This window comes from Pocillopora damicornis, chromosome 1 (genome assembly GCF_964200805.1).
Source record: "Pocillopora damicornis chromosome 1, jaPocDami1.2, whole genome shotgun sequence".
In the NCBI taxonomy this organism is placed as follows: domain Eukaryota; kingdom Metazoa; phylum Cnidaria; class Anthozoa; order Scleractinia; family Pocilloporidae; genus Pocillopora; species Pocillopora damicornis.
The window spans coordinates 11,245,692-11,272,500 of NC_142670.1; the positions used below are offsets into that span (position 1 = coordinate 11,245,692).

General features: G+C 37.3%; 2 protein-coding genes across 2 annotated transcripts; both read right to left on the reverse strand.

The window, feature by feature from the left end:
• Window positions 1-2,463: 2,463 nt before the first annotated feature.
• On the reverse strand, window positions 2,464-4,407 carry LOC149051954 (adhesion G protein-coupled receptor D1-like). The gene is made up of 4 exons (XM_089179998.1): window positions 4,348-4,407; window positions 2,894-3,044; window positions 2,697-2,778; window positions 2,464-2,542 (listed from the first exon to the last, which is right to left on the reverse strand). Exons 1-4 carry the CDS (start codon window positions 4,405-4,407, stop codon window positions 2,464-2,466), a joined length of 372 nt encoding a protein of 123 aa, XP_089036124.1.
• A 3,080-nt stretch (window positions 4,408-7,487) lies between these two features.
• On the reverse strand, window positions 7,488-13,084 carry LOC113668456 (uncharacterized). Its single transcript, XM_089180004.1, has 6 exons — window positions 12,885-13,084; window positions 12,366-12,563; window positions 9,611-9,630; window positions 9,316-9,460; window positions 8,536-8,624; window positions 7,488-7,823 (listed from the first exon to the last, which is right to left on the reverse strand). The coding sequence occupies exons 1-6, from the start codon at window positions 13,009-13,011 to the stop codon at window positions 7,581-7,583; spliced, it is 822 nt and encodes a 273-aa protein (XP_089036130.1). The 5' UTR covers window positions 13,012-13,084; the 3' UTR covers window positions 7,488-7,580.
• Window positions 13,085-26,809: the final 13,725 nt, after the last annotated feature.

The following is a 26,809-nucleotide window of genomic DNA, read 5'->3' on the forward strand; positions in this document are numbered from 1 at the left end:
AATTAGTTGTTTATTTATTCAAATATTTACGCATTCATCTATTTATTCATTAAGGAAACGGAAAGAATACTTTTTTCAAGCAAACCCATCTACTTTATTAAACAACTTGTAATATTCTTGACGAGGAGCGGTTCCAAAAGGAAGTTTAGCATTTCTCCTTACAAAAATTCCGAAAAGCTTACAACACAACTATATTGGTAATGTTACATCATCGCTATGTAACCTGATAAAATGCACCAGAAAGTTCTTTGGTATGCATTTCCGCATGACTAGACATTCTCGAAATTTCTAGAAACTTATAGTTTCAGTTATTTTCCCGGCTTATTGTTACAAGTAATGACAGTGTTTAGGAAGAGGAAACATCGAATATGAAATAATCATGTAGCAAAGCAGAAAGTTAGCGCGCAATAATCTAAAGATAAATATGTTCAATGAAAGCTACGCACTAGAGTACTTTTTAAAGAAAGAAGTGTCGTGATCTCTTGGTGTAAATTCCCGCCTCTTCTGTAGCAGACTATGGTCTCATTCGCGGGGCAGTCATCAGCATAGTGAGCCATTATAAATTTAAATTTATAGATTGGTTTATTTCGATAAATTTTTCCTGCAAATATGCGATCGCTAAGAAAATAATCTCATAATCATAGAGAAGATAGGTTACATTTACAGCTAGTTGAGTGCTTAAACAATATTGAAAAGAAAGACCTCTTTTTACCGGCAGCTCTTAAGTCAGATAGATCCTTACCGACCTATTGCTGTTAACTAAGTGATTTTACTAAGTAATTGACCGTCATTTCCGGTCGGCTGGATCCAGTTAATTAAGTTAAGTGCGATTTCGATTCAAACTCAGCACGACTGCAATTCAACCGCCCATACATCCCCAGCCTCACTTGGATTGACCTGTGAGCTCATCGTTGTGGAGTTGTTCTTTACAGAGGATGGAAAAACGATATTCATCTTTCTTTTGAAACGCTCTCTGATCTGCAGATAGACGAGCAACACGAAATACAGTTCTTAGCACTAGTAGTCGGATATCTATCGAAACACTAAAGACTGATGATATGGAGTTAATAAACTTTTTCATGTTTTTTTTCTTACCTGAGTGTTTCGCATACTATGTAGAGCGAAAATTAGGAAACCCTGCAGCATAAAAATGATTTTAAGATCACTAATTTTTACAATATGCAAACAAATTAGTCAAATATCTATTAGGATTTCCAGGGAGGAAAGAAAATTTCATATCTTATGATTAAAAAAGAAGCCTGTCTTTTTCAGCATAATTAATAGCATTTTTGTTTTCAAAATTCCAAAAAATATCTTGTGACAATTGTAATGGTGTCTCACTTGGTTAGAATGTAAAATAATGATAGAGATTTAATAATTTTGAGAGTTACCATCGAACACTGACCTGAGAAGAGTTAAGTATGGTGAAGATGTAAACGAAAGCTTTATGTAAAGGCGAGAGGAGACCAAATAGCCACGTGACGCCCAGCAGGGGAATTATCACCACGCATGCTTTAATGCCAATTCTACGAATTAAAAGGAAAACATTTCTTTATTTTCCTTTGACAATGAATTTTCTGTTTTAGGTATCGTAAGACGTTACTAATTAGGAAATGAGGAAGTTAGGCGAATAGGGCCTCGCAGGAGGGCAGGCCAAGTACTTGCACTATTTTGCTTTAGTTTTAGGCTGTGAATCTTACCGTATTTGATGGGAATGGTCGTCTTCTCCTGTTGGCTGCAACAAATTGGTCATCTCCTTTATGACTCGTACGAGTATCAAGATGTTGAGCTGAAAAATACAATAGAAATAAATGTATTATTTGGATATGGTTATCGAATAGCCAAAGCAGGAGAGGATCCTTGCAAAAGACGTTACTAGCTTGGTAACAAACGTGGGATGAAGTGTCACTTACAGGGAATAGAACTCCCAACCGGGGGACCCAGACTATGAGCTTTGATTCTCTTAAAATGAGCAAAAGAAAATCGTGAACTGAAGTGTCTGAATGATCTATGTAAAGTTAATCCTCATGTTAAATTACATAAATTTAATATCTCCTGCTCACTGCTCCCTGCTCCTTTAATCTTGTTCAGTGTTTTTAAGAGTTTTTTTTTGCGCAAAAAACATATCTTGTTATATCAATGTGTAAGAAAACATCAGCAAGGAAGGGGAATAATTTTTTTTCTCATACCACTTAGTTAAAGTTGGAGAATTTATGAAGCTATCTTTTTTCTATGAAGACATTGTGTCAACAGGTTTTACTCGCTATTGAAGGCCATCACTAGGTTAGAATTGACCAGCATCCTCGCAAATAGCAGTTACGTCCAAAGTTTTTTTGTGAGTAAATAGCAAAAGGAAAATGATAAATATTGTGTGGGATCATATCATAAATACTTAATTTTTTTTTTAAAGAGCAGAGGAAAAATCTTTAGCAGCAAGTGGTCCGGGTATACCAATCGTAATAATCATAAACTCACAACTTCAATGAAAGCCACAAAGGCGACGAATATCCAGATCAGGTTGTTAGTCGAGGAAAGCCAGCAGCTAAACTCGAAGAAGTGAAACACAAGAAAGAAACACGAATTCTCAGCAAATTGAATGATACCGACTTCAAACTATATGCAAAAACAAAACAGAGAATCAAATGCAACAAATTAAAAGGAGAAAAGCAAGAAGAAACCCTTGAATTTTTTCTTACTGTTTATCACTCGTATAGCTTTGTAACCCTTCTTTTCCAGCAGCGATGCCAAGTGACATGGCCACCATGATCAGTGGAAGACCTGCCCATAAAGAAAGGAAGGAAATGGAAACAGTTCATTGCATGGCAACACCAGATTTGGCGATCCGAAAGCATGGTTACAGTTACCAGTGTATGTTTTAAAATAATAAACTCACCCCATGAGATGACGTGATACATGTACATCTTGGTGTTAATGTTGTAAACTTTTACAACGAAGAAGTAGAGATAAATTCCCTCGATCAGCATCCAACAGAAAGCAGTCATCAAGAAATACTGCATCAGAGCTGCTATTGTAATACAGGCAGCCTGTAAAAAGAAAGAGTTTCAGTGTAATTCTAAACGTGCTCCTTTCGACAGGATAATTAGGGTGCAAAGAGGAAATTGATTCTATGGATAGAAGGAGAGGCCACTTACTTTGTTTTCAGTGGCGTTTATTCCGGCTAGGAAGATGATCTGTCCAGCTCCAAGGGACATAGAAACACTCAGTCGAATTTGAGAAAGAGGTTGACGAACATCTCTGGTGAAATAATGTTAAAAACGCAAAGAATAATCGAGACAAAAGCAACAACAACAATAACAACAACACACTGAAGACACCAAGAACAACAAAACAGAACAAAATTAAGTTAAAAGACTCAGAAAAATATGGCTAAAAATTATTTACATCTTGACAGCAAAGAAAAGAAAAAAGTCAGTAAATAGCTTCAGAAAAGACAAAACAGGGAAATATTACGAATAATATGTCTAAGCCCTAAACAATTCATCACACCGTGAAACCATGAGTTGCTTAAGCGTTTGTGATGGGGCATGAAATGTAGCTTGAATTTGTGAATTATCTGACATGCATATTCTTGTTTGCATGGAGATTTGCACTGAGATCTCCTTTCTCACCAGCCTTGTCGAGGGGAGTTAAGAATCTACCTAATTATTATTCAGGTACATTGCTTACGTGAGGCAAGAATAAAGTATTAATGTTACAAGTATCCCGACGATGGAAAGGCTCAGTCCCACATAGGTGATAATTTTCAGAATTGTTTCCTCCTCCTCGGTGAGCTGTGTCAAAAAAAGAAAAATTAAAGGACAATATTGAGTTAGTTCATCGAGCCTATAAAATTATTCAGTAAGGCAAATATAATATTATCACCTTTGTGCTACCGTCGTAGTCCATTAAGACGGCAAAATGCGTGAAATGATTGCAGCTGCAAACTGTTTCTTCTGAGTTGCTTTTTGATATAACTACATGACATCCTTCCTCTGAAAAGCTGTCAGACATGAAAAAAAAGTAAAGTTAACATAGGACACAAAATGATTCATTGTTTGGGGAAGACGTGATGTTTTACAATTTTGCACTAAGGTTTTCTTCCATTGTAGTCTTGGTTGCGAGAACACTTCAATCAGACTTCCGCTCTCTAAAAGGACAACATTCTCCTCCATACTAAATTTAATTGAAGAAGGAATAAATACTATACAATGATATATTGCAGTTTTTTTACCTTTTGCTGAGGTTACTCCAAAACATACAGCGTTTCTCCGCTGCCAATACCTGAAAATAGATTTTATCTTGTCAGAATAAATCAACGCAACGCATAGCAACAAATTGTCATGTTACCTTTAGGTTTTTGAACCTTAGGGTGACATTTTCTCTCAATGTCTCTGGCTTGGGGTCCATAGTAACGGCCATTATCCTGGAGTTGATATACCTATGAATAAATTGTATTTGAAAATGGACCAAAACCAAGGAAGCAACATTACGTCATTTTGGTAGATTCAAGCGGATTTTTCATAAAGGTGGAATGGTCAGAGACAAGCAGGAGTCTTCCAACCTTCGTTAGGGTTTTTGGAAAGTTTCTAAGTTCAGGTTAGTTGAACGTAGATCTTATGTGTTTCCGTGTTACGTGTTTTTGGAGGTAAACGACATGAAGTAATGCGAAAATAACGTCACCTTTGGTTGTCTGTTTTACTCGTGATGGCTTGATCTGTTAGGAGTAGGTCATGCAGATCCTTGTACACAAACGCCACTGCCAATGATCCTTTAAACCCCCCAAGAATCAGCAAAAAGTGTTTTCAAACAAGAACAAAAATACTCACAAAATTCAAATTTTATCAGGCTCTGAGGTATGTGACATTAGAAGGAAGGCGAATGATTAAAGAAGATAGACTATGTAAACTTAGGAAGCACATTTATATGAGGCTTTATTTCAGTAGAGAAATTTCGATTGGAGAAACCAAGGTAATACTAAAAGTTGTAAAGTTACCACGGTTAATACGAACCATTTTCCTCAAAATTTGAAGAAGCGATATCGATTCTCTCTCGCCATTGTTGTTCCTCAAAGTAGAAACCACTTTTATTCTGGCGATAGGCCTTTTTAATGGCCAACACTGTCGGAAAAAATGACAAATGAAAGCACTTTCGATGAAATTTACAAGAGCACATCTACACAAACATGCGTTTTGCGGTGCACACAAATATTTCATAATCTTATTGGATGGATATTTATCATCGACATCTTATTTGCCCTTCAACGACTATTCGACGATTTCAACCATTTTACGACGTTTATTCAATGTAAAACTGATGAAAAAGTGAGTAGTTCTGGACGGACTGGTGTTGTCAAAACGCAATTCGCTCCTCGAACTATTTCGTTAGAGAACTATAGAGTTCATTAGGGAGTTTTTAGGAGTACTGTTAGAAATCTTGCATTTATGTGCATCGCAGATGATAGGCCAATTTTGAGCTCAGTGGATAGGATGAAGTATGCGGAAAGTATTTGTAAGATTTGACAATTTCAGTTAGTAAAGTGTACTTACCAATCTATTATTTAAGAAAAGTTTCAGTAAAAATAGTGAGAAGAAGGGTTTCACAATTTGAAAGATTCTAGTTCGCTATTGTTGATTGTTCAAGAATACCTTGAATTTCTTTCTCCACCGCAAAAATCAAAGTATCAAAGAAATTACAGGAACAGATGAATCGATGACATCGAACAATAGCGATTCTAATAGGTTGGGCTTATAACTGAGTCCTTACATCATCTAGGAAATTTGACAACGCAGTCGGTCAGTCAGCAAGTCTGTAAGTAACAAAGGAATAGACCTTGAAACTAAACAGGATTGAAGGCCACAACCTTACCCATTTTTGGGGAAACGATCTTTTCTGAAGGCCACCCTTCACTTAGGTGTCGCTCGCCAAAGTTAAGAGCAAATTTCTCGACGGCTTCTGCCACCTCAAAGATGGATTTTTTCAGAGTTTTAACCTCTTCCATGTCGGCCTTGTCTTTTGAGACGTTCTTGATTTTTATGATGAAATCTTCAAACACAGTTACAGCCTCCTACAATTGCATAAAATATTCCAGGTCCTTAACAAGCCAGTCTCAAATGTACAATTGATATTAGAAATGCGAAAAAAGTCCCGCAGGAGGCCCCAAATCGTGTTCAGGGTATTCATTGGCTAGCGAACTCTTTTACGAGCCTGGACTATTTTTAAGCCTCGTCATTTTTAACCTCATATGGCTAGAATGATGGTTTTTCCTGTAAGGTCAGATATTTAGTTTTTATGGTTTGAAAACATATATCAAAGTTAAAAATCCTTTGAGTTGCAGAAACTAAATACCTGCATAGAAGTCCTTTCGGTAATATTTATTCCGCCAAATTTTGAAACATACTCCTTTGCCTAAAATTAAAAAAAAAATGACTGTCACATTTTCAAACAGAGAATACCCTTGAAAGCGAGATGTGTAAAAAGAGTAAATGACTGTTATAAAAACATACCAGCTGCTCAACTGGCGATGGCGATAGGGACGGCGACGGCGACGGCGACGGCGACGGCGACGGCGACGGTGAAAGCAAAGGCAGAGGCGAGGGCGAGGGCGAGGGCGAGGGCGAGGGCGAGGGCGAGGGCGAGGGCGAGGGCCATGATGATGGCGGGGGCGATGACGATTGCGATGGCGATGGCGATGGCGATGTTGCAAATGATGAATCTTCAAAGAAAAATGTTGATCACGACCACATCATACAAAAAATTGCCTCATTATTTTTTTTTTCAGAAGGCACGGTAACGAATCCTGCAATCTGATTGGTTCTTTACCCGATCAGTATTTTCCTATCTCTGCCCACGGGCAACGATAACGCATTCGTGAGTCCATGAGTACATCCCTACTTTCGTTGCCATTTTTCATATATAAATCTCGTTTTTCCGGCTGGGTAGTATTTTTGAGCAAAGACGTCGGTCACTACCGCAAGCCGATAAATATCTTATTAATCCTTTCTTTTTTCCCTCTCTCAAATCACTTTTGTTGACAGAAAAATATTGGTTTCAGAATGAATTTGTCTAAACAGTAGTGTCATGACGTTGGTTGACAAGCGGCCTAAAAACCGTCTGCAATTAATATTAATCGTTCACAGAAAGTACCTAGAAAGTCAAAACGAGATGTATATGGTTACATTTGGTTAATTCATTTTGAAAGCTCTTGATGGTTTTACAACCTCTCCTTGTTAGAACTTAGGTAATGTATAGAAAACAGAATGGAGAATATGCATAATGATCCAGTTAGGGTGTATAAGGTTAAATATGCTGACTTTTCTACATTCCAGGGTTCATTGTGATTCATGTTGTTGGATTCAGGATGTTATGTAGCTGTTGTGATATTAAACTTGTTTTTTTTTTTTTTTACCAATAATCCTGAGTAGAGTCGCCAGTGCCAAAATATTGAACTCATAACATTCACACTCAGGCAGGTAATACCACATTTATGCAAAGAAGGATCATATCAAGGGGTGAGTGGCAATGAAGATTCATGCTTTGCACTTCATTTGCATTTGCCCCACATGACATTCTGCTCTTTTTCATCACTCACCTTGCACTTTGTTAATGACATGAAACAATCTGCATGTGCTGGACTTTCCTTCCATATTACGCATGATCATGAAGACATCATAGCTGTGCGCATTTTCCAATCTTGGTAAAGTAATGCTGGTTGCTTTGGCATCAGTAGTATAATTGCAACCTTTAACTTCCCTCTGGCCAACATGGTATGCGCATGAAATCACGTACTGACCAGGATTGCCCCGCCATGATGAGGTATCTGCCGGCTGAGAGACAATTACCTTTTGTCATCATCATGGTGGCATTAGATCAAATCTCTATTACCAGACATCACTATGAGAAGCACTCCCCTCCCAAAGAGATCGAATGATGAATAATAGCAAAGAACAAACAAACAAATTATTTCATGAGGCAGCCAAGAGGGCCCCATCTCATCTGAGAGTGGTAAAAACCAAAACCAAGTACCGGTGATAACAATTAAATTGCCCAATCATGGAACAAAAAATCACAAGGAGCAAATCAGAACTCAAAGTAAAAACAATTAAAGTGTTAAAAGCCTTGGAAATGCGTGTAGCCAAGGCACCATTGGTTTCTAGTTTTGCATCTGAATAGTAAAGAAAATGGCATGATTTTTCTGGACTAATCACAGTGGATAGATAAAACAAAACCCATGAAATATTGCTTTACTTCGGACAATATATTGAATTTTTTTTCAGAAAAGCCTTTTCCGAAAGAAAAAAATCACTCAGACTATCTCAATCATTAGAGGAAAATATAAAGCCTGTAAACTATGAGTTTACCACGATAATTTAGCCTTAGACCACAAGTTTTGTGCCTGAATGATTTTCAAATTGAAGTATAGCAGACTCAATGATGAACAATTTTCAAATTGAAAAAAGTCCAGTTTGAAGTGTACACACCCAGACATGTGTTCTAAAAAGAAATTTTAGGTATCAAGAATTAAGGTTTAAAACCCACCTCCCATTCCACTGATACATTCCTGAGACCAGAATTGCCCGGAAAGGATATCGAATAATCTCTTATCACCTTGGGTAGATTGACTGGATCTGTAATCAAAATGATTGATGTCATCTACAGCTGTAGAGGGGTGGAGGGAATGGAAGAATATGCTAAAGGATTGCGAGATTGGAGAGAGGGTTAATCAAGACGGGGAAGTGACCTGCCAGGGGCCTGTTTCTCGAAGGTCCTTGTACTTTATGGGCCCCTATGGCTGTTCTGTTTTCATTCCAGATGGGAGTTTCAAAAGTTTTTAAAACTATACAAACAAAACTATCAGCTAAAGAAACAAAGTGGACTGGTTAGGGTGCTAGAACTTGCTCTAGAGAAACAGGTCCCACGAGACAATTAAGCTGATGAGAAAAGAAACAAAGAGGCAATGTGTGCAAGAAGGTGGAAGACAAGAGGGAGAAGGTGATAAGGAAGTCCTTAGAAAAGAAGAGTCAGAGTGACCAATGGCAAAAGAGAAAAATGAGCATAATGATAGGTACATGGCACTTAAAAGGTTAAAGAGACATGGCACTTTATACTCTCAAGAAAAACAAGAATTGCTTACTCATATTGGATGCCATTGCAAATACACCCATGAAAGTGATTCATATTTAGACAATGTGCAAGGTGACTCAACAGTTTGCAAATAACAGGGAACATTTCTGTAACCAAGTGTGGGTTGTAGAAGAAATGAGAAATTATGGCCTGGACTACATAGATACAAGGGCAACAACTATTAAAAAGACATACAGCCTGCTTTTGTCCTGACAATTTTTGGCCCAGTGGCTTCACTCCTGGCTGATTCATCTGATCTGACCACAACATAAACATAATACTCTGTAAAGTCTTTCAATCCAGTGAGCAGTGTAAATTCTTCATTGGATCTAGTGCTTGTCTGAAATGAAACAAACATTTAAAAAGTATGTGTATTAATATTAATTTAAAAAATTACTTTGATATTCTCTTAATTTAATAATAATGACATTAACTAATTTAGTAATCATGATAAAATTGGCCCTGATGATTAAAGAAATAAATGTCCAACTGAATGAATAAATAGTTTAACTTGTACATACAATAAAAACAGTGAATAGCCATTTTGAAACATGAAAAATAAATCAATACATAAAAAACAATTTTTAAATCATTTTTTATGCTACTGACATAGGTTTCTCAGACCAGGAGACCACAAGTTTTCGTTCCATTCTCCCACTCTTTCTGCCAATTTCCATTCTCCCACTCTTTCTGCCAATTTCCATTCTCTCACTCTCTCTGCCAATTTCCATTCTCCCACTCTTTCTGCCAATTTCCATTCTCGCACTCTTTCTGCCAATTTCCATTCTCCCACTCTTTCTGCCAATTTTCATTCTCCCACTCTCTCTGCCAGTTTTCATTCTCCCACTCTTTCTGCCAATTTCCATTCTCCCACTCTTTCTGCCAATTTCCATTCTCCCACTCTTTCTGCCAATTTCCATTCTCCCACTCTTTCTGCCAATTTCCATTCTCCCACTCTTTCTGCCAATTTCCATTCTCCCACTCTTTCTGCCAATTTTCATTCTCCCACTCTTTCTGCCAATTTTCATTCTCCCACTCTCTCTGCCAATTTCCATTCTCCCACTCTTTCTGCCAATTTCCATTCTCCCACTCTTTCTGCCAATTTTCATTCTCCCACTCTTTCTGCCAATTTTCATTCTCCCACTCTCTCTGCCAATTTCCATTCTCCCACTCTTTCTGCCAATTTCCATTCTCCCACTCTTTCTGCCAATTTCCATTCTCCCACTCTTTCTGCCAATTTCCATTCTCCCACTCTTTCTGCCAATTTTCATTCTCCCACTCTTTCTGCCAATTTTCATTCTCCCACTCTCTCTGCCAATTTCCATTCTCCCACTCTTTCTGCCAATTTCCATTCTCCCACTCTTTCTGCCAATTTTCATTCTCCCACTCTTTCTGCCAATTTTCATTCTCCCACTCTCTCTGCCAATTTCCATTCTCCCACTCTTTCTGCCAATTTTCATTCTCCCACTCTTTCTGCCAATTTCCATTCTCCCACTCTTTCTGCCAATTTCCATTCTCCCACTCTTTCTGCCAATTTCCATTCTCCCACTCTTTCTGCCAATTTTCATTCTCCCACTCTTTCTGCCAATTTTCATTCTCCCACTCTCTCTGCCAATTTCCATTCTCCCACTCTTTCTGCCAATTTCCATTCTCCCACTCTTTCTGCCAATTTCCATTCTCCCACTCTCTCTGCCAATTTCCATTCTCCCACTCTTTCTGCCAATTTCCATTCTCCCACTCTCTCTGCCAATTTTCATTCTCCCACTCTTTCTGCCAATTTTCATTCTCCCACTCTCTCTGCCAATTTCCATTCTCCCACTCTTTCTGCCAATTTTCATTCTCCCACTCTTTCTGCCAATTTCCATTCTCCCACTCTTTCTGCCAATTTCCATTCTCCCACTCTTTCTGCCAATTTTCATTCTCGCACTCTTTCTGCCAATTTTCATTCTCCCACTCTTTCTGCCAATTTTCATTCTCCCACTCTCTCTGCCAATTTCCATTCTCCCACTCTTTCTGCCAATTTCCATTCCCATTCTCCCACTCTTTCTGCCAATTTCCATTCTCCCACTCTCTCTGCCAATTTCCATCTCCTTTCTGCCAATTTTCATTCTCGCACTCTTTCTGCCAATTTCCATTCTCCCACTCTTTCTGCCAATTTTCATTCTCCCACTCTCTCTGCCAGTTTTCATTCTCCCACTCTTTCTGCCAATTTCCATTCTCCCACTCTTTCTGCCAATTTCCATTCTCCCACTCTTTCTGCCAATTTCCATTCTCCCACTCTTTCTGCCAATTTCCATTCTCCCACTCTTTCTGCCAATTTCCATTCTCCCACTCTTTCTGCCAATTTCCATTCTCCCACTCTTTCTGCCAATTTTCCATTCTCCCACTCTTTCTGCCAATTTCCATTCTCCCACTCTTTCTGCCAATTTTCCATTCTCCCACTCTTTCTGCCAATTTTCATTCTCCCACTCTTTCTGCCAATTTTCATTCTCCCACTCTCTCTGCCAATTTCCATTCTCCCACTCTTTCTGCCAATTTTCATTCTCCCACTCTTTCTGCCAATTTCCATTCTCCCACTCTTTCTGCCAATTTCCATTCTCCCACTCTTTCTGCCAATTTCCATTCTCCCACTCTTTCTGCCAATTTCCATTCTCCCACTCTTTCTGCCAATTTCCATTCTCCCACTCTTTCTGCCAATTTTCATTCTCCCACTCTTTCTGCCAATTTTCATTCTCCCACTCTCTCTGCCAATTTCCATTCTCCCACTCTTTCTGCCAATTTCCATTCTCCCACTCTTTCTGCCAATTTCCATTCTCCCACTCTTTCTGCCAATTTCCATTCTCCCACTCTTTCTGCCAATTTCCATTCTCCCACTCTTTCTGCCAATTTCCATTCTCCCACTCTTTCTGCCAATTTCCGTTCTCCCACTCTTTCTGCCAATTTCCATTTTCCCACTCTTTCTGCCAATTTCCATTCTCCCACTCTTTCTGCCAATTTTCATTCTCCCACTCTTTCTGCCAATTTCCATTCTCCCACTCTTTCTGCCAATTTTCATTCTCCCACTCTTTCTGCCAATTTTCAATCACCTGTCTTGAGCTATAACTTCTCCCACTCCTCTCCTCCCCCCTCTCTTTCTTCACAAATTACTGATGCAGTTTTTTATCTTGACATGTAAATTGGATTTGATTATTTAATTTTATTAAAGTTTTGAGGACAGTTCTCTTAGTCAGTAACATTTCATTTACAATGGGTGATGTGTGAAAAATTAGTTAGAAAATGTTTACCTAAACATACCCTATTTTTAATCTCCCCTTTGGCATGATAGAGCACTGTATAATTTTGGTCGGCTAGAGCCCAAGATAGTCTGGCTTTCAAACGCACACGTAATTCACCCTCTTTATCTGTGCGCTTAACACTAAAATTTTCAGGAGGCTTGGGTGTAACTGAAAGACAAACATTAACCTTTTAATTTTCCAGCAGTGACAATAACATGTAACGTCTTGTTAAATTATCAAAATATTTAATCCAGCAAACAGGTAATGAGATTACTCAAAATTATCAGGCAGAAGCTGTCATCTTGATCTAACACCAAATTCTTGTAACTAATTCACCAGGAAATGTGTAACACTGAGCTGGATGAGACAATTAACAATCAGATTCTAGGAGTTGAAGGTTTAATGACTGAAATCATTATGGGGATTGTGATATTATTAGCAATACTAAAATTATCCTAAATTAATGAAGAAGCACTTTGAAAAAAATACCTGAACTTATAGAGATATATGGCAGGTAAATTAGACTTTGTGCACTTCCAACAGCGTTTGTGGCCATAACAGAAATATTATAGTCACAGGCATCTAAGAAAGTTTTCAGAATGCACTTGAAATTCATTGTAGTGCTGAGAATGTTTACAGGCTGGCATTCTTTTATGTTGATCAACCTGCAGGCAGTTTTCTGACCTGAGTTGTCACGGGCTAGCCTGGGCCCAATAGTTGAAAAGTGTTCGTTAAAAGGCGTTGGAAATCTCGTTAAAGTTACAGATAGATATGACAAATACTTTCACATCCTTTACTATCTGATTGTTCTGACGACGAGACATGCAGTTGTTAATAGTTTTCCAAGTCCTTTGAGAATTTCCTTTGGATTTAATGAAATTATTATGATAATAGGATGCCTTTGTGGTTTTCACTTTATTATTGATTCGATTTCGGAGCTTTCTGTAATCACCTCAGTCTTGAGGATTCTTTGTTTTTATCGCTTTCCTTTTAGCTTTCCAAATTGCTCTGTTCCGAGCAACACTACTATTCAAGTTAAGCGCTGCTTTGCACCTGCACCGGAAATAATGATTTGTTAGTAATTTTTAATAAATAATTATTTTTGCGTGTAGAATGATATGTTGCTTGCACTAATCATATCGCCGCATAGGGGTATTTATTTCGCAGCAATCAGATTATCGCTGTTTTGGTATGTATCTCACACTAATTAGGTTGCTGCATTAGGGCATGTATCTCGCACCCATCACATCAGAGCATTTGGATATCTTGCACTAATCACAGAGTTCGGGTATTATTTTCTCGTAAATGATGTTATGGAATCAGGGAGCTGTGCACAAAGAATGACGTAAACCAGAAATTTTGGACTCATGTAATAAGTGTAATGATTTGTGGCTTTCGCAAGAGCCTCGTCGATTGAGGTCGAGATTTATCGGGATATGAAAGGTTTGCATTCATCCTTTTGTATCATTTTTAAGTTCAAAGGTGTTTTATTCGCTCCTTTTCTCACAACGCACACGCCGAACAATTTACTTCCGTCACGTACGATGAAAAAAACGCGCAAACATCCCCAATCATTGAACTGCAATTTTTCACGTGTATGAATTGTATTCCTTCAATCAGATTCCATCGCCAACGCGCTCTCTCTATAACGGGGAATAGAAGGCGTTATGTATCGAGACCAAACAATAGCTGCAAAGAAGACAACGTTAAACGTGGCACCGATGCATTTTATTTTTGCGCAGAGGATTTTTATACAGTAGCTGTGTGAGTTCAGCTAAATTTTTGTTTTCTTTCACGGTGAAGTAATGCGATATTTTCTTTACTTTAAAAGTTATGCTCTTTTTCTGTTACAAAACTGAAAGTGTCCTATCTCAACCTTTTCAGCCAAAATAATAACTCTTGAACGCTACACATGCCTAGTTTATCTTTTCGGTGAGCAGAACATGAATTTAACTCCAACTCAATATTGACCGTTTTTGAAATGTATCTACGCCCTCTCGTGACATTTAAGAATTGACGTAACCCTTATTAACCACGTTATAGAGTAATGGTTGCTAGGTCGATCGAAATGCCCGCCATATTCGAATTAGATGCAGGACGATCCGTTTATTACGCTCACTGCACATGTTTTTCATGTAGTTAATATATCCCTTCATTTGAATAAAATGGTAGTGAATACCAATTGCAAAGAATCATCAGTCCGATTACTTTGTAAGATGATAACGCGTGATGATGTTTAGTGCGTTATCTTCTGTGAAGAGCTAGTGACTCGTGTCGGTAAAGATACATGCCAATTATCGTTTTAAAGAACAAATACAAAAAAAAATACATCGTTTGATGCTACTCTGCGTTACAGATTTAATGAATGTAACCGAAGAAGTTACAACTCATAGACCCAACGTTTCGACACTCCTGTCTAGTGCCTTTGTCAGGGGTGATCTAAACACTGCAACAAGAGGTCCTGTTATATGATCACTAATTAATACTGATTACACTGTCAAAAATTCCTGCGAATTTGCGGATTTCATGTGATAAAACTCTTAACGCTTGTGAAGAATTAGTATATTTCGACGTTGTTTCGCTCTTCACTAAAATTCCAGTTGATCTTGCCGTTAAGGTTGCGGAGACTCAGAGAAGATGCTTCCCTAGGACAAAGAACTTCTTTGCCTGTGGAGGATATTATTTATCTGCTGTACATGTCTTTTTGCCTCAAAACCACGCAATTTGCATACAATGGCACCTACTATCAACAAATTTTTGGTACAGCTATGGGTTCGCCCGTCTCTGCTGTCATTGCTAACATGGTAATGGAAGACGTGGAGCAAAGGGCCTTAGCCACTTCACCGGCTAAACGATATGTTGATGATGTTATCTTTGCGGTATACGGAAACAAACGGAGCGTCTCCTGACGCATTTGAATTCAGTAAAGCCGTCGATCCAATTCACCCTTAAGCGTGAAAAAGAATAGACATTTGCCCTCTCTTGGTTTAAATGTGTCCAGAGGGGTTCAGGGTAACTTATAGACAAGTGTCTACCGTAAACCTACCCACACCGACAAATACCTCGCTTTCGATTCTCACCACCATATTTGCCATAAAAAGTCTGTGGCCAAATTCAGCTTTGTCGGAGCACACATGCCTAACTAACCATACAATTGGGTGGGATAATTCTAAAATTATCACCACTAATCGGCGTTACCACCAGCGCCTTTGTTTGGAGGTTTGGCTTATCAACTCCGACCACGCTCCTTTAAATCGTGACAATGGCGCTTTGCTTCCTGACGCCTATTTACACCTCGTCAGAAAAAAGGCCGCTAATTAGTAAAAGGACCTCTTGTTACAGCGTTTAGATCACCCCTGACAAAGGCACTAGACTATCTGTGAGTTCATGTAATTTTGGTAGTTGAGTTTTCGAATATTAATTAGTTCCTCGTTGAACTTACACCTTCCTCCCCCCCACCCTATTCTTCTTCCCCCATCTAATCAGATTTAAGAACAGTAGAATTAAATGTGAATGTAAGTTTTCATAAATTTGCAACTGGAGATATTAGGTTAACCGTATACACATGTTACGGGAAAAGTTGTTGGACAAAAGAGCAAACATTTCAAGTGCGCGCAACAATCTCAAAAGATTATCTGGGTAACGGTAATCGATATAGACAGATAAATCGATTTGAGTAAGCTCGCTCTTGTTTTCGTTTTCAGCAGTTTAGAATTTAGAGTCAGTGTTATACATAAAATGGGTTCATCAAACTTATGATGCCTCTTCCTTAAACTGACAATTTCTTAGATTTCCCTGAAATCCTGAGGTCAAGTCTATACGTCACCTGAAAGATACCCACAATACCTTTCGGGTTATTGCCTGCACTTCCGACACGCTTTTTTCCGACAACCTTTCTCCAAAGAACTTTATTTACTATTAAGTTTTCATAAATATGCAAGTGGAGATATTAGGTTAACCGTATACAGTTATTACGGGAAAGGATGTCAGACAAAAGAGCAAAAATTTGAATTAATTGATTCAATCATTTGAATTATTAATCCTCTCTTTCTCAAATCACTTTGTTTGTCTGCAAAACAATTGATTTTGAAATGAATTTTTGTAGCAAATATGTCATTAAATGGGTTGCCTAAAAAACCGTTTGTAATTAAACTAAACCGTCACTAGAAGTAACTCAGAAAGTTAAAACGTGAGGTATTTGTTTACAATTGAATTCATTAATGGAAGTTTCATTCATTATATGTCTGAAGCCTCTCTCAAACAATTTGTTCCTTGAAGAACAGTGAACTTCTATACTTCAAATACGCTTTCAGTCAGTCTTTGCAAGTCTGTTCAAGTTGGACATTGGCACCGTAAATTTCACAGCAGTAAACGAAGGAATTCAACGAGAAAAAGCTGCATTAAATTCCCCTTTTGGTGAAAGACCGGAGTTACACATGCAACTGTACCAAACAAACGAGCAAACTCCCACAACTTCAAAACGTAGATTTAATTTTAGTTACGATTACTTTCCACTTAAGTTTATTCGCCAAACCAGCGCCGTTGGTGTTGTTGTTTTCAGGCGTGCATGCGCTTTTTTTTTCTTACGCAATCTCTAATTGACACGAATCTGATTGTGTCAAAGTTTGTTTGGAAGCGTTTTAAACCATCTCTTTCACTACACAACTATAAATATTTCGGTAAAGCCTCTCTTTAATCTGCATTCCCTCAGTCTTTTTCAACTACCATTTACTCGCTAAAAAATTACTCAGTTTATGGATGATCCTACCGTAATTATAGCCCTAAATCATCAGGGTTATTTTTGAAAACATTTCGTTGAGTTTAAGGTCCGTATTGGGAAAAACTATGCATTCTGTCCTAAGCACCAGTGCTCAAAACCTCAGGCACAGTCTTACTCAATGAATAACATATTTATCACTGACTCGTACAAGAAACGCAAAAACGCACACGCGCGCACACACGCACAAAATAAAATTACTTCGGTGTGTCATGTTCAAAAAAGATGCACGCACTAACTGATCTCAGTGAACACGCCTTGTGACTTGTGGCAAGGGCAATTCTAGAGGGATTAAATTATATTTTGAAACATGTTGGTTGGCACTTTATGAGAAGGAAATAAATGAATAAATAAATGAACGAAAAAATGTATACTGATCATAACAACTGGGATAACGATAATGATGGGGACGAGAAAGTATTTTTGACACTATTAATTTCATAATAAACAATGGGTATCAAAACCCTCTACATCCCTTTAAAGTACAAATTAGGGAGATCAGGGTAATAGCAATGTTATTCTACGACCTTTTTGTTTTGCTTTCCAACTTACGTTTTGAATCACATGTAATTCTAACAGGAAGTGTATGACTAATTATTTTTTTAATCCGTCTCATATTATCTTTTTTTTTTGCAGTTTATGTTAAGGTACATCAATGTTAAAATTGGAATTACACTGCCTCACCTGTTCCTGGCAATTCCATCGAGAAAGGAAGGATGACTGTAGAAGAGAAAATGAGCAAATAAATAGATTGCCATCTCAAGAATAACATTTGAAACAATGAAAAAGTTTACTAGATTTCGAGTTAGACTAGTACTACTGCATTTTATTCGCTACATGCCCTTGAACGTGTACTTATGACTTTTATTCTCATTCCTAGAGAGCTGGCGAAGAAATTTTACACAATGCAGAATCTCCGCAATTTATCAACCAGCTGAAAACTTGTTACATGTGGGAAACATTTTTAAGGATACGGTGGACTTTCGCGAATGTCTTTCGGACAAAAATCTTTGAACGGGCTATTCGGAGTCCTCGTAGAATTTCGGGGTGATCCATTAAACATTACTAATTAGAGGACTTCATTACAAGCCAAAGACAACATTTTTTAATTAAGCTTAAAATTAAAAAAAAAGGGACTGCCTCCATGAGACTGTGAGGAGTTCCATTGCTCAATTTTAATACATAAAAATTGTTTAATTTTTCTGTAAGTGCGAGTCACTTTAACCCCCTCAGCTCATTCATAAAATCAGCTATCGAAATTCATAAATACTAATGGTGTTTTAACTTGCGATGAGAAAGGAAAAAGTACACCAATTCAACCATTTTTATTCCAAACCCCTGATCGAATGTTAAACTTTGCATCTGCATAACCTAATGCCATTTATAGTGGACCCTGATAACTAAGTTCGATCTCTTGTCTAAGCACGTCGAACGTTCAGCAGCTATCTGAAGAGTAGACGTTTTTCCCTTTCACATCTTGTCATTGTGGCATAAAAAAGATAAAAACTAAGCTATTGTGTTCCTGTTATCCTAAATATGGCTGGAAAAACTGTTGTGCAGACAACCATAATGCATAACCACCGCATGAATGTCTCGCCTATGCTATTTGATCTCTAATTACTTTGCACTATAAGGAATCTGAAAGGTTTCAGGAATCCAATTTATCAGAGATCCTTCTCTGATTATGAACTAAGAGTTTAATGCGGACATCTTTAGAGTCTGGTTTGTTTTGTTTTAATTAGCAGAGATAACTATCCGCCACCTGACATTTTTTCTCTGTTTGGTTTGGCTGAATTTCATGGGACATTACAAAATCGATACAAATGTTTTACAAATGGAAAGTCAAGATATTATTAAGGTGGTACTTACCTGGCGTACAACTTTTAAAATGAGTTTTTCAAAATTTGCTGGATTTAGTTGAACTGATCATACAATTCATTAAGCTCACGAAATTTTTATAAGTTGCTGTCAGTAAGCTGTCTTTACTCTTTTTCAATCATTTGGCATTGTAAGGAAAGTGATTAATAACGAGAAACTAATAATAATGATAATAAGGATAATACAAAGATCCCAAAGTTTTGCCATAATGATTTACAAATAGTTTAGAAAGGACATGTGTAGAGTTTGGTATGTTTCGTTCTTAGAGTTTCGTAAGTTTAAAACGGAAATAAATATTTCACAAATTGGAAAGTCAGTTTCGACGGTTTCGTAGCTACAGCAGAACAACGCGGAATAACTAGCGTCGTACTTACCCAGCACAAAACATATTAAAAGGGTTTTGAAAATTTTGCCGGATTCAGCTCCATCTATCATCCACTTCATCACGCCCAAGATATGCCAAGGTTGCTCTTAGGAGCTATCGTTGCACTTAAATTTGATTCACACCGCTTGAGAGTTTTGAATTTGCAGCATACTCATGAAACGCTTTCGTAGGAGTTTGAGTTTAATGCAAATCATGATATGTGATCGCATATTCATGGCGTTAGTCTTCATTTTTATTTTTCTGTCAAAGATGGACCAATAGACATAAAGCAATCAGATGCGGAGCATTGTTCTTCTTAATACAAAAGAAAAACCTCACGGCATTAAAAAATTGTTTGTAGTTGACTTTTTGTAAAGAAGTAGCTAAAAATAATTGATGTTCAGAATGATAATCTCTTTTTGAACTCTGCTAAATGAAAGTTGTCTAAACAAACTTCTGTTTTATCAACTGGCAGCTAAAGTTAGTATGCCATCTGTTCGTATGCATAAAATAATGGAATGATTATTATTTATTCATCTCGCCTATGACATGTGCGCGTTTCAGTTTGTGGGTCTAATTACTTCGCATGCCTTTAAATTTGATGGACTAACTCGCTCATGGGTTAAATAACATATATCATCATTTTAATAACGCGGCAAACTTAGAGTCAAAGGATTTCTTCTCGGTATTTTTTTTTATTATGAGGTCGATGGTAATCTACATAAAGTTGATCGTTAATTGATATGAAAACCGCCGGAGGCTAACGGCCATAGTTTATTGTACAGCCTCAAAAACAACTCTTCCCTGCAAAAGCGTCATGTAGACCATCACTTTGGTGTCCAAATGTTTCAATTCCAACATTTTAGAAGGAGCGATGGGGTCTAAAGGTCTGAGTGCGAGACGATCTTGGGTCACTGTGATGTGCTTCGTGGGCGAGACATTCTGCTCTCACAGTATCTCTCCACGCTCATGGAATAATTGATTATTTCTTCTTGAATAAAAATATTCCCTGTTCTTAGCTGCAATATTTAGTCAATCAAAGCCTGAAGCGTTTTGACCTATCGCGTTTTAGCAGTGTAGAGAGTATACAAGTACTTGTATATTCTAGAATAATTCTTTTTTTTTTAATTTCTTCCGCCTAAATCGTGCGCTTCGTCATCCATGTTTATTTATAAATGTGTATGACGCAACCTAGACTGTTTTGAACTGTTAGGCACATCTACATAATCGACCTCTTCTCTGGCTTGTTGAAATTCCTCTTCAATGCTACGTCTCCTCTGTAGTGATATTTGAAGACCAGGCCCATGGAAATATTCCGCATTTCTATCGCTAGGCTTTTTCCTTTAATTTGTATACTCTGTGTAAAAGTTCTTTAATTGTTGTTTAATGATATGTGCCTAATATTTTTTGATCTGCCGGTTTACGCCATTTCCGGCTAACATTGCCCCGATTTAATTCCAAATTGATCGATGTATTTACGATTTAAAACGATACTCCTTATCAAAGGGATGCAGGAAAAAAAAGGTAAATGTAACTGATCCACAATAGATCCAGCCATTTGGGGTTTTTTTTTTGTTTTTTTGTTTTAATTAGTCATCCATTTATTCATTAAGCAACAATTCTGAATGTCAACGTTAGCTGCTAAGACTATTAGTATTATTTTTTGAGTACAATTTAACCGACAGGAAGAGCATTATTTTCCAACAAACCCAGCTACTTCATTAAACAACTTGTAATATTCTTATTAAGGGGCGAGTTTTAAAGGAAGTAGAGTAATTATCCTTAAATAAACTTATTGAGGCCCACTACAGATTATATCTTAGCTTACCAGTGAAACAATCTCGCAGTTGTCTCCAAAGTTCCTCAAAATTAACAATCTCTTACAGTAGCTTTCTTTCGGTGTAACTTTCCGAAAAGTCAATCTATCCTTACAACAACAAGTACTGCCTGTGCACGACTGAGTCCTTATATGCAAAGTATTCCAGAAACTTCTGGAAGCTTATAATACAACTATTTTGGCAGCGTTACACCATGGCTACGTAACCTAATAAAATGCTTTAGAAAGTTCCTTGTCAGCATTCTAGAAATTTCTAGAAACTTATGGTTACAGTTAGTACCCATAACTATTGTTAGTAGTAGTAACAGTGTTTGATGAGATGTTTGAAACTCAGTAAGTGAAACGTCGAACATGACACAATCATGCAGTAGGCACAGAAAGCTAGCGCGTAAGAATCAAAGATAAATACATTCAATTAAAGCTGCGTGTTAGCGTGCTTTGTAAAGAAAGAAGAGTCTTGATTTCCTGGCATAAATTCCCGCCTCGTCTATAGCAGACTGTGGTCTTATTTGAAGGGAAGTCATCAAAATACTGAGCCATTAAAATTTAAACTTATGGATTGGTTTATTTCGATAAATCTCGTCTGTAAATATATGATCGCCCAGAAAATAAACTTATAATCATGAAGAAGATAGGTTACAACTACAACCAGTTGAACGCTCAAACAATGATGAACAGAATGACGTCTTTTTACCTGCAGATCATAGATCAGACCAATCCCAACCGACTCATTGCTTTTAACTAAGTGATTGTACTGAGTAATTGACTGTTATTTCCGGCTGGCTGGATCCAGTTATTCAAGTTACGTGCGATTTCGATTCAAATTCAGCACAAGACTGCAATTCAGCTGCCCATACATCCCCAACCTTACTTCGACTGACCTGTGAGCTCTTCATTCTGTAGTTGTTCTTTATGGAAGATGCAAAAACGATGTTCGTCTTTCTTTTGAATCCCTCTCTGATCTGCAGATAGAGGGGCAACATGAAATATGGTTCTTAGCACTCCGCGGATATTTATTTTAACACAAAAACTTGATAATATGGAGTTAATAATCAGTTTGATGTTTTTTCTTACCTGAGTGTTTCGCATGCAATGTAGAGCGAAAATCAGGAAACCCTGCAGCACAAACTTGATTTCAAGATCATTACTTTCACAATATTCAAATAAATTTGTCATATATCTATTAAGATATCTGTTAGTCTGAAGAGAAATTTAAGATGGAAGGGAATTGCATATCCTAGAAATAAATAAGGAATCTGTCTTCTCTTGCATAGTCAACACCTTTTTGTTTTTACAATTTCAAAAAATTTCATCTAACAACTGTAATGGTGTCTCAGTTAGCAAACAAAATATATAATCGAGATTGAATGATTTTTGAGAGTTACTATTGAACACTTACCTGAGTAGAGTTGAGTATGGTTAAGATGTAAGCAAAAGCTTTGTGTTTAGACACAAATAGCCATTTGACACCCAGTAGGGGAATTACCACTACTCTGCTTTGATACCAAGTTTAGGAGTTTAAAAAAACCCTTAAATTAACTTCCTTTGACAATGAATTTTCATTACCAGATATCGTAGTGCCTCGCTGATTGAGGAATAAGTAAGCTAGGCGAATATTGCTTTACAGGAGGACATGGCAATCTCTTTTGCTCTTTTGTTTTTAGTTTTATGTTATGAATCTTACCGTATTTTCTGAAAATGCTTGTCTTCCGCTTTTGGCTGCACCAAATTGGTCATCTTCTTTAGGACTCGTACTAGTATAATAATGTTGAGCTGAAGAATACAATAGAAATAAATTAATTATTTAGATATGGTTGTTGAATGGCCAAAGCAGGAGAGGATCCTTGCCAAAGACGTTACTAGCTTGGTAACAAGGGTGGGATGAGGAGTCATTAAAAGGGAAAACAACTCTTAACCAGGAGATTATAGGGTTCGATCCACTGACAATGAGCCAAAGAAATCGCAAACAAAATTTCTAAACTGGGTGAACCACGCCAAGTGAAGCCTCATGTTAAAAATATAAACTCAAAATCTTCTACTCTTCCTGCTCCATTCATATTTTTCAAGGTTTTTTCATTAGTTATTTTTGGGCGAAAACATATCTTGGCATATCAATGTGAAATAGAAAGAAAAAATCAACAAGGAGAGGGAAGAATGACTTTTTTTCGCATCATGTAGTAAAAGTTGGAGAATTTATGAATTTATCTTACGCCTCTGAAGACATTGCCTCGAGAGGTTTTTCTCGCAATTGAAGGTGATCATTAACTTAAAATTGGCCAGCAACCTTGCAAATACCAACAACGTCCACAGTTTTTGGCGAGTAAGTGGCATAAGGGAAATGGTAAATATTGTGGGGGGTCATATCATAAATATTTAATTTGCTTTTTTAAAGAGCACAGAAAAAAGTCTGTGGCAGCAATAAGTCCAGGTATACCAATCACAATCACCAACACTAATCATAAACTCACAACTTCAATGAAAGACACAAAGGGGATGAATATCCAGATCAGGTTGTTAGTTGAGGAAAGCCAGCAACTAAACTCAAAGAGGTAAGAGACATGAAAGAAACACAACTTGTCAGCAAATGAAATGATACCTGTCTCAAAATATATACAAAAGCAAAACAAAGAATTGAATGCAACATATTAAAAGGAGAAGAGCAAGAAGAAACCCTTGAATTTTTTTCTTACTATTTATCACTCGTATAGCTTTGTAACCCTTCTTTTCCAGCAGGGAATCCGAGTGAAACGGCCACCATGATCACTGGAAGACCTACCATAAGAAAGGAAGGAAATCCAAACACTTTAATGCATGACAGCACCATATTTGGTGATCCGAAAGCATGGTTACAGTTACCACGAAATGACGTGATACATGTAAATCTTAGTGTTGATGTTGCAAACTTTCGCAACGGAGAAGTAGAGAGAAATTCCCTCGATCAGCATCTAACAGAAAGCGGTCATCAAGAAATACTGCATCAGAGCTACTGTTGTAACACAGGCAGCCTGTGAAGTGAAAGATTTTTTTATATTCTCATCTTGCTCCTTTCGACAAGATATTCACGGTGCAAAGAGTTAATTCATTCCATGGATAGAAAGGGAGGACACTAACTTCGCTTTCTGTGGCGTTTATCCCGGCGAGGAAGATGATCTGTCCAGCTCCAAGGGACATAGAAACACTCAATCGAATTTGAGAGAGAGGTTGACGAACATCTCCGATAAAATAATTGTAAAAACAAAAATAATAAATTATATAAAAACAATAACAACACACTAGAGACAGTAAGCACGGCAAACACAACAAAATTGAATTAAAAGACACAGCAAAATATAACTAAAATATCAACAAAATCTTCACAGCAAAGAAAAGAAAAAAAATCAGTGAATAGCTCCAGAAAGGACCAAAAGGAAAACACGACGAGGGAATGTCTAAACCTTAAAAAAATTCATAAACCGTCAGACCATGGGCTTTTCAAGCGTTTTTAATGGGGCATGAAATGTAGTTTGAATTTGTGAGTTATCCGACATGCTTGTTCTTATTGGCACGGAGATTTGCATCGAGATCTCTTTTCTCACTAGTATAGTTTAGGGGAGTTAAGAACCTACCTAATTAATCGACCTAATTAATATTCAGGTACATTACTTCCGTGAGGCAGGAATAAAGTATTAATGTTAAAAGTATCCCGACAACGGAAAGGCTCAGTCCCACGTCGATGATCATTTTCAGAATTGTTTCGTCCCCCTAGATGAGCTGTTAAAAGAAAGAAAAAAATTGAAGGAAAACATCGAGTTAGCTAATTGAGCCCATAAAATTATTGAGTAAAGGAAAAATTATTTGATTACCTTTGTGCTACTGTCGTAGCTCATTAACACGGCAAAATGTGTCAAATGATTGCAGCTACAAACTGTTTCTTCTGAGTTGCTTTCTGATGTAACTGCATGGCATCCTTCCTCTGAAAAGCCCTCAGACCTGAAAAAAGGTAAATTAACAAGGTGCCCAAAATTATATTGGGGGGAAAGGTGATGTTTGACCATTTTCCGCTTAGTTTTTCCTTCATTGTAGTCTTAGTTGCGAGAACATTTCAATCTGACTTCCCCTCTCTAAAAAAGACAACAGGAAAGTGTCAATCTGCACAAAAATATCTGAGAAAGTTCATTCTTTCTCCTCCGTACTTAATTGAATTTGAGACAGAATAAATACCATACAATAATATATTGTAGTTTTTTACCTTTTGCTGAAGCCACTCCAAAACATACTGCGCTTCTTTGCTGTCAAGACCTAAAAATATATTTTATCTTGTCAGAATAAATCAAAACAACGTATTGCAACTAATTTTAATGTTACCTTTAGGTTTTTGAACTTTAAGATGACATTGTCTCGCAATTTCTCTGGCTTGGGGAATTAACAATAAAAAGTTATCAAACAACAACAACAACAACAAAAGAACAAAAAAAATTTAAATTTTTATCAGGCTCTGAGGTATGCGACATTAGAAGGAAGGCGAATGATTAAAGAAAATAGAATATCTAAACTAAGAAAGCGCATTAATAGCAGGCTTTATTTCAATAGAGAAATTTCGATTGGGGAAACTAAGGTAGTTAAATGTTATGAAGTTACCACAATAGTTACGAACCATTTTCCTAAAAATTTGAAGAAGCGATATCGATTCTTGCTATCGTTGTTCCTCAAAGTGGAAGCTACTAGCATCCTTGCGATAGGCTTTTTGAGTGGTCAAAACTGTCGGAAAAAAATATGACAAATGGAGGCACCTACGGTTAAATTTACAGCAGCACACGTAGACAAACATGCGTTTTGCGATGTACACAAATATTTCATAATGTTATTGGATGGGCGAGTATTGTTCGTATCTTATTTGCCCTTCAAAGACTATGAGTCTAGTATGCGACGATTTCATCCCGTTTTAAAACGTTTATTCAGTGTAAAACTTATGAAACAGTGAGTTATACTAGGCGGATTAAAATTTTGAAAACTCAATTCGTTCTCGAACCGTTTCCTTAGAGAACTATAGAGTTCATGAGGGAGTTTTTACGAGTGCTGTTGAAAAGCTTGCATTTATATGCGTCGCAGATGTAGGCCAATTTTGAGCTCAGTTGATAGTATGAAGTAAGCGGAAAGCATTTGTCACATTTGACAATTTCAGTTAGTAAAGTGTTACTCACCAATCTGTTATTTAAGAAAAGTTTCAATAAACAGAGCGAGAAGAAAGGTTTCACAATTTGAAGGATTCCGATTCTCTTTTGTTGATTGTTCAAGAATACCTTGAATTTTTTTTACGCCGCAAAAAATCAAAGTATTAGACAAATTAAAAAAAAAAAGATGAATCGATGACATTCAACAATAACGTTTCTATAACTGAGTTCTTACACATCTAGTTATAGGAAATTAAATAACTCAGTCGGTCAGTCAGCAAGTTACTAAGTAAAAAAGGAATAGACTTTGAAACTAAACGAGATTGAAGGCCGCAACCTCACCCATTTTTGGGAAAACGATCCATGCTGAAGGCCTCATTCCACTCAGGTGTCGCTTTCCACAATTTA

Coding starts and splice junctions, on each gene's coding strand:
- LOC113668456 (XM_089180004.1), bottom strand. CDS start 13,011: ATGAATTTCAAGTGCATTCTGAAAACTTTCTTAGATGCCTGTGACTAT. Junction 12,564..12,884: donor ATATATCTCTATAAGTTCAG/GTATTTTTTTCA, acceptor TTTGTCTTTCAG/TTACACCCAAGCCTCCTGAA. Junction 8,625..9,315: donor TGTCAGGACAAAAGCAGGCT/GTATGTCTTTTT, acceptor TTTTGATTACAG/ATCCAGTCAATCTACCCAAG.
- LOC149051954 (XM_089179998.1), bottom strand. CDS start 4,407: ATGGACCCCAAGCCAGAGACATTGAGAGAAAATGTCACCCTAAGGTTC. Junction 3,045..4,347: donor TAAGGTTCAAAAACCTAAAG/GTAACATGACAA, acceptor TTCTTTTTACAG/GCTGCCTGTATTACAATAGC. Junction 2,779..2,893: donor GTATCACGTCATCTCATGGG/GTGAGTTTATTA, acceptor CTTTATGGGCAG/GTCTTCCACTGATCATGGTG.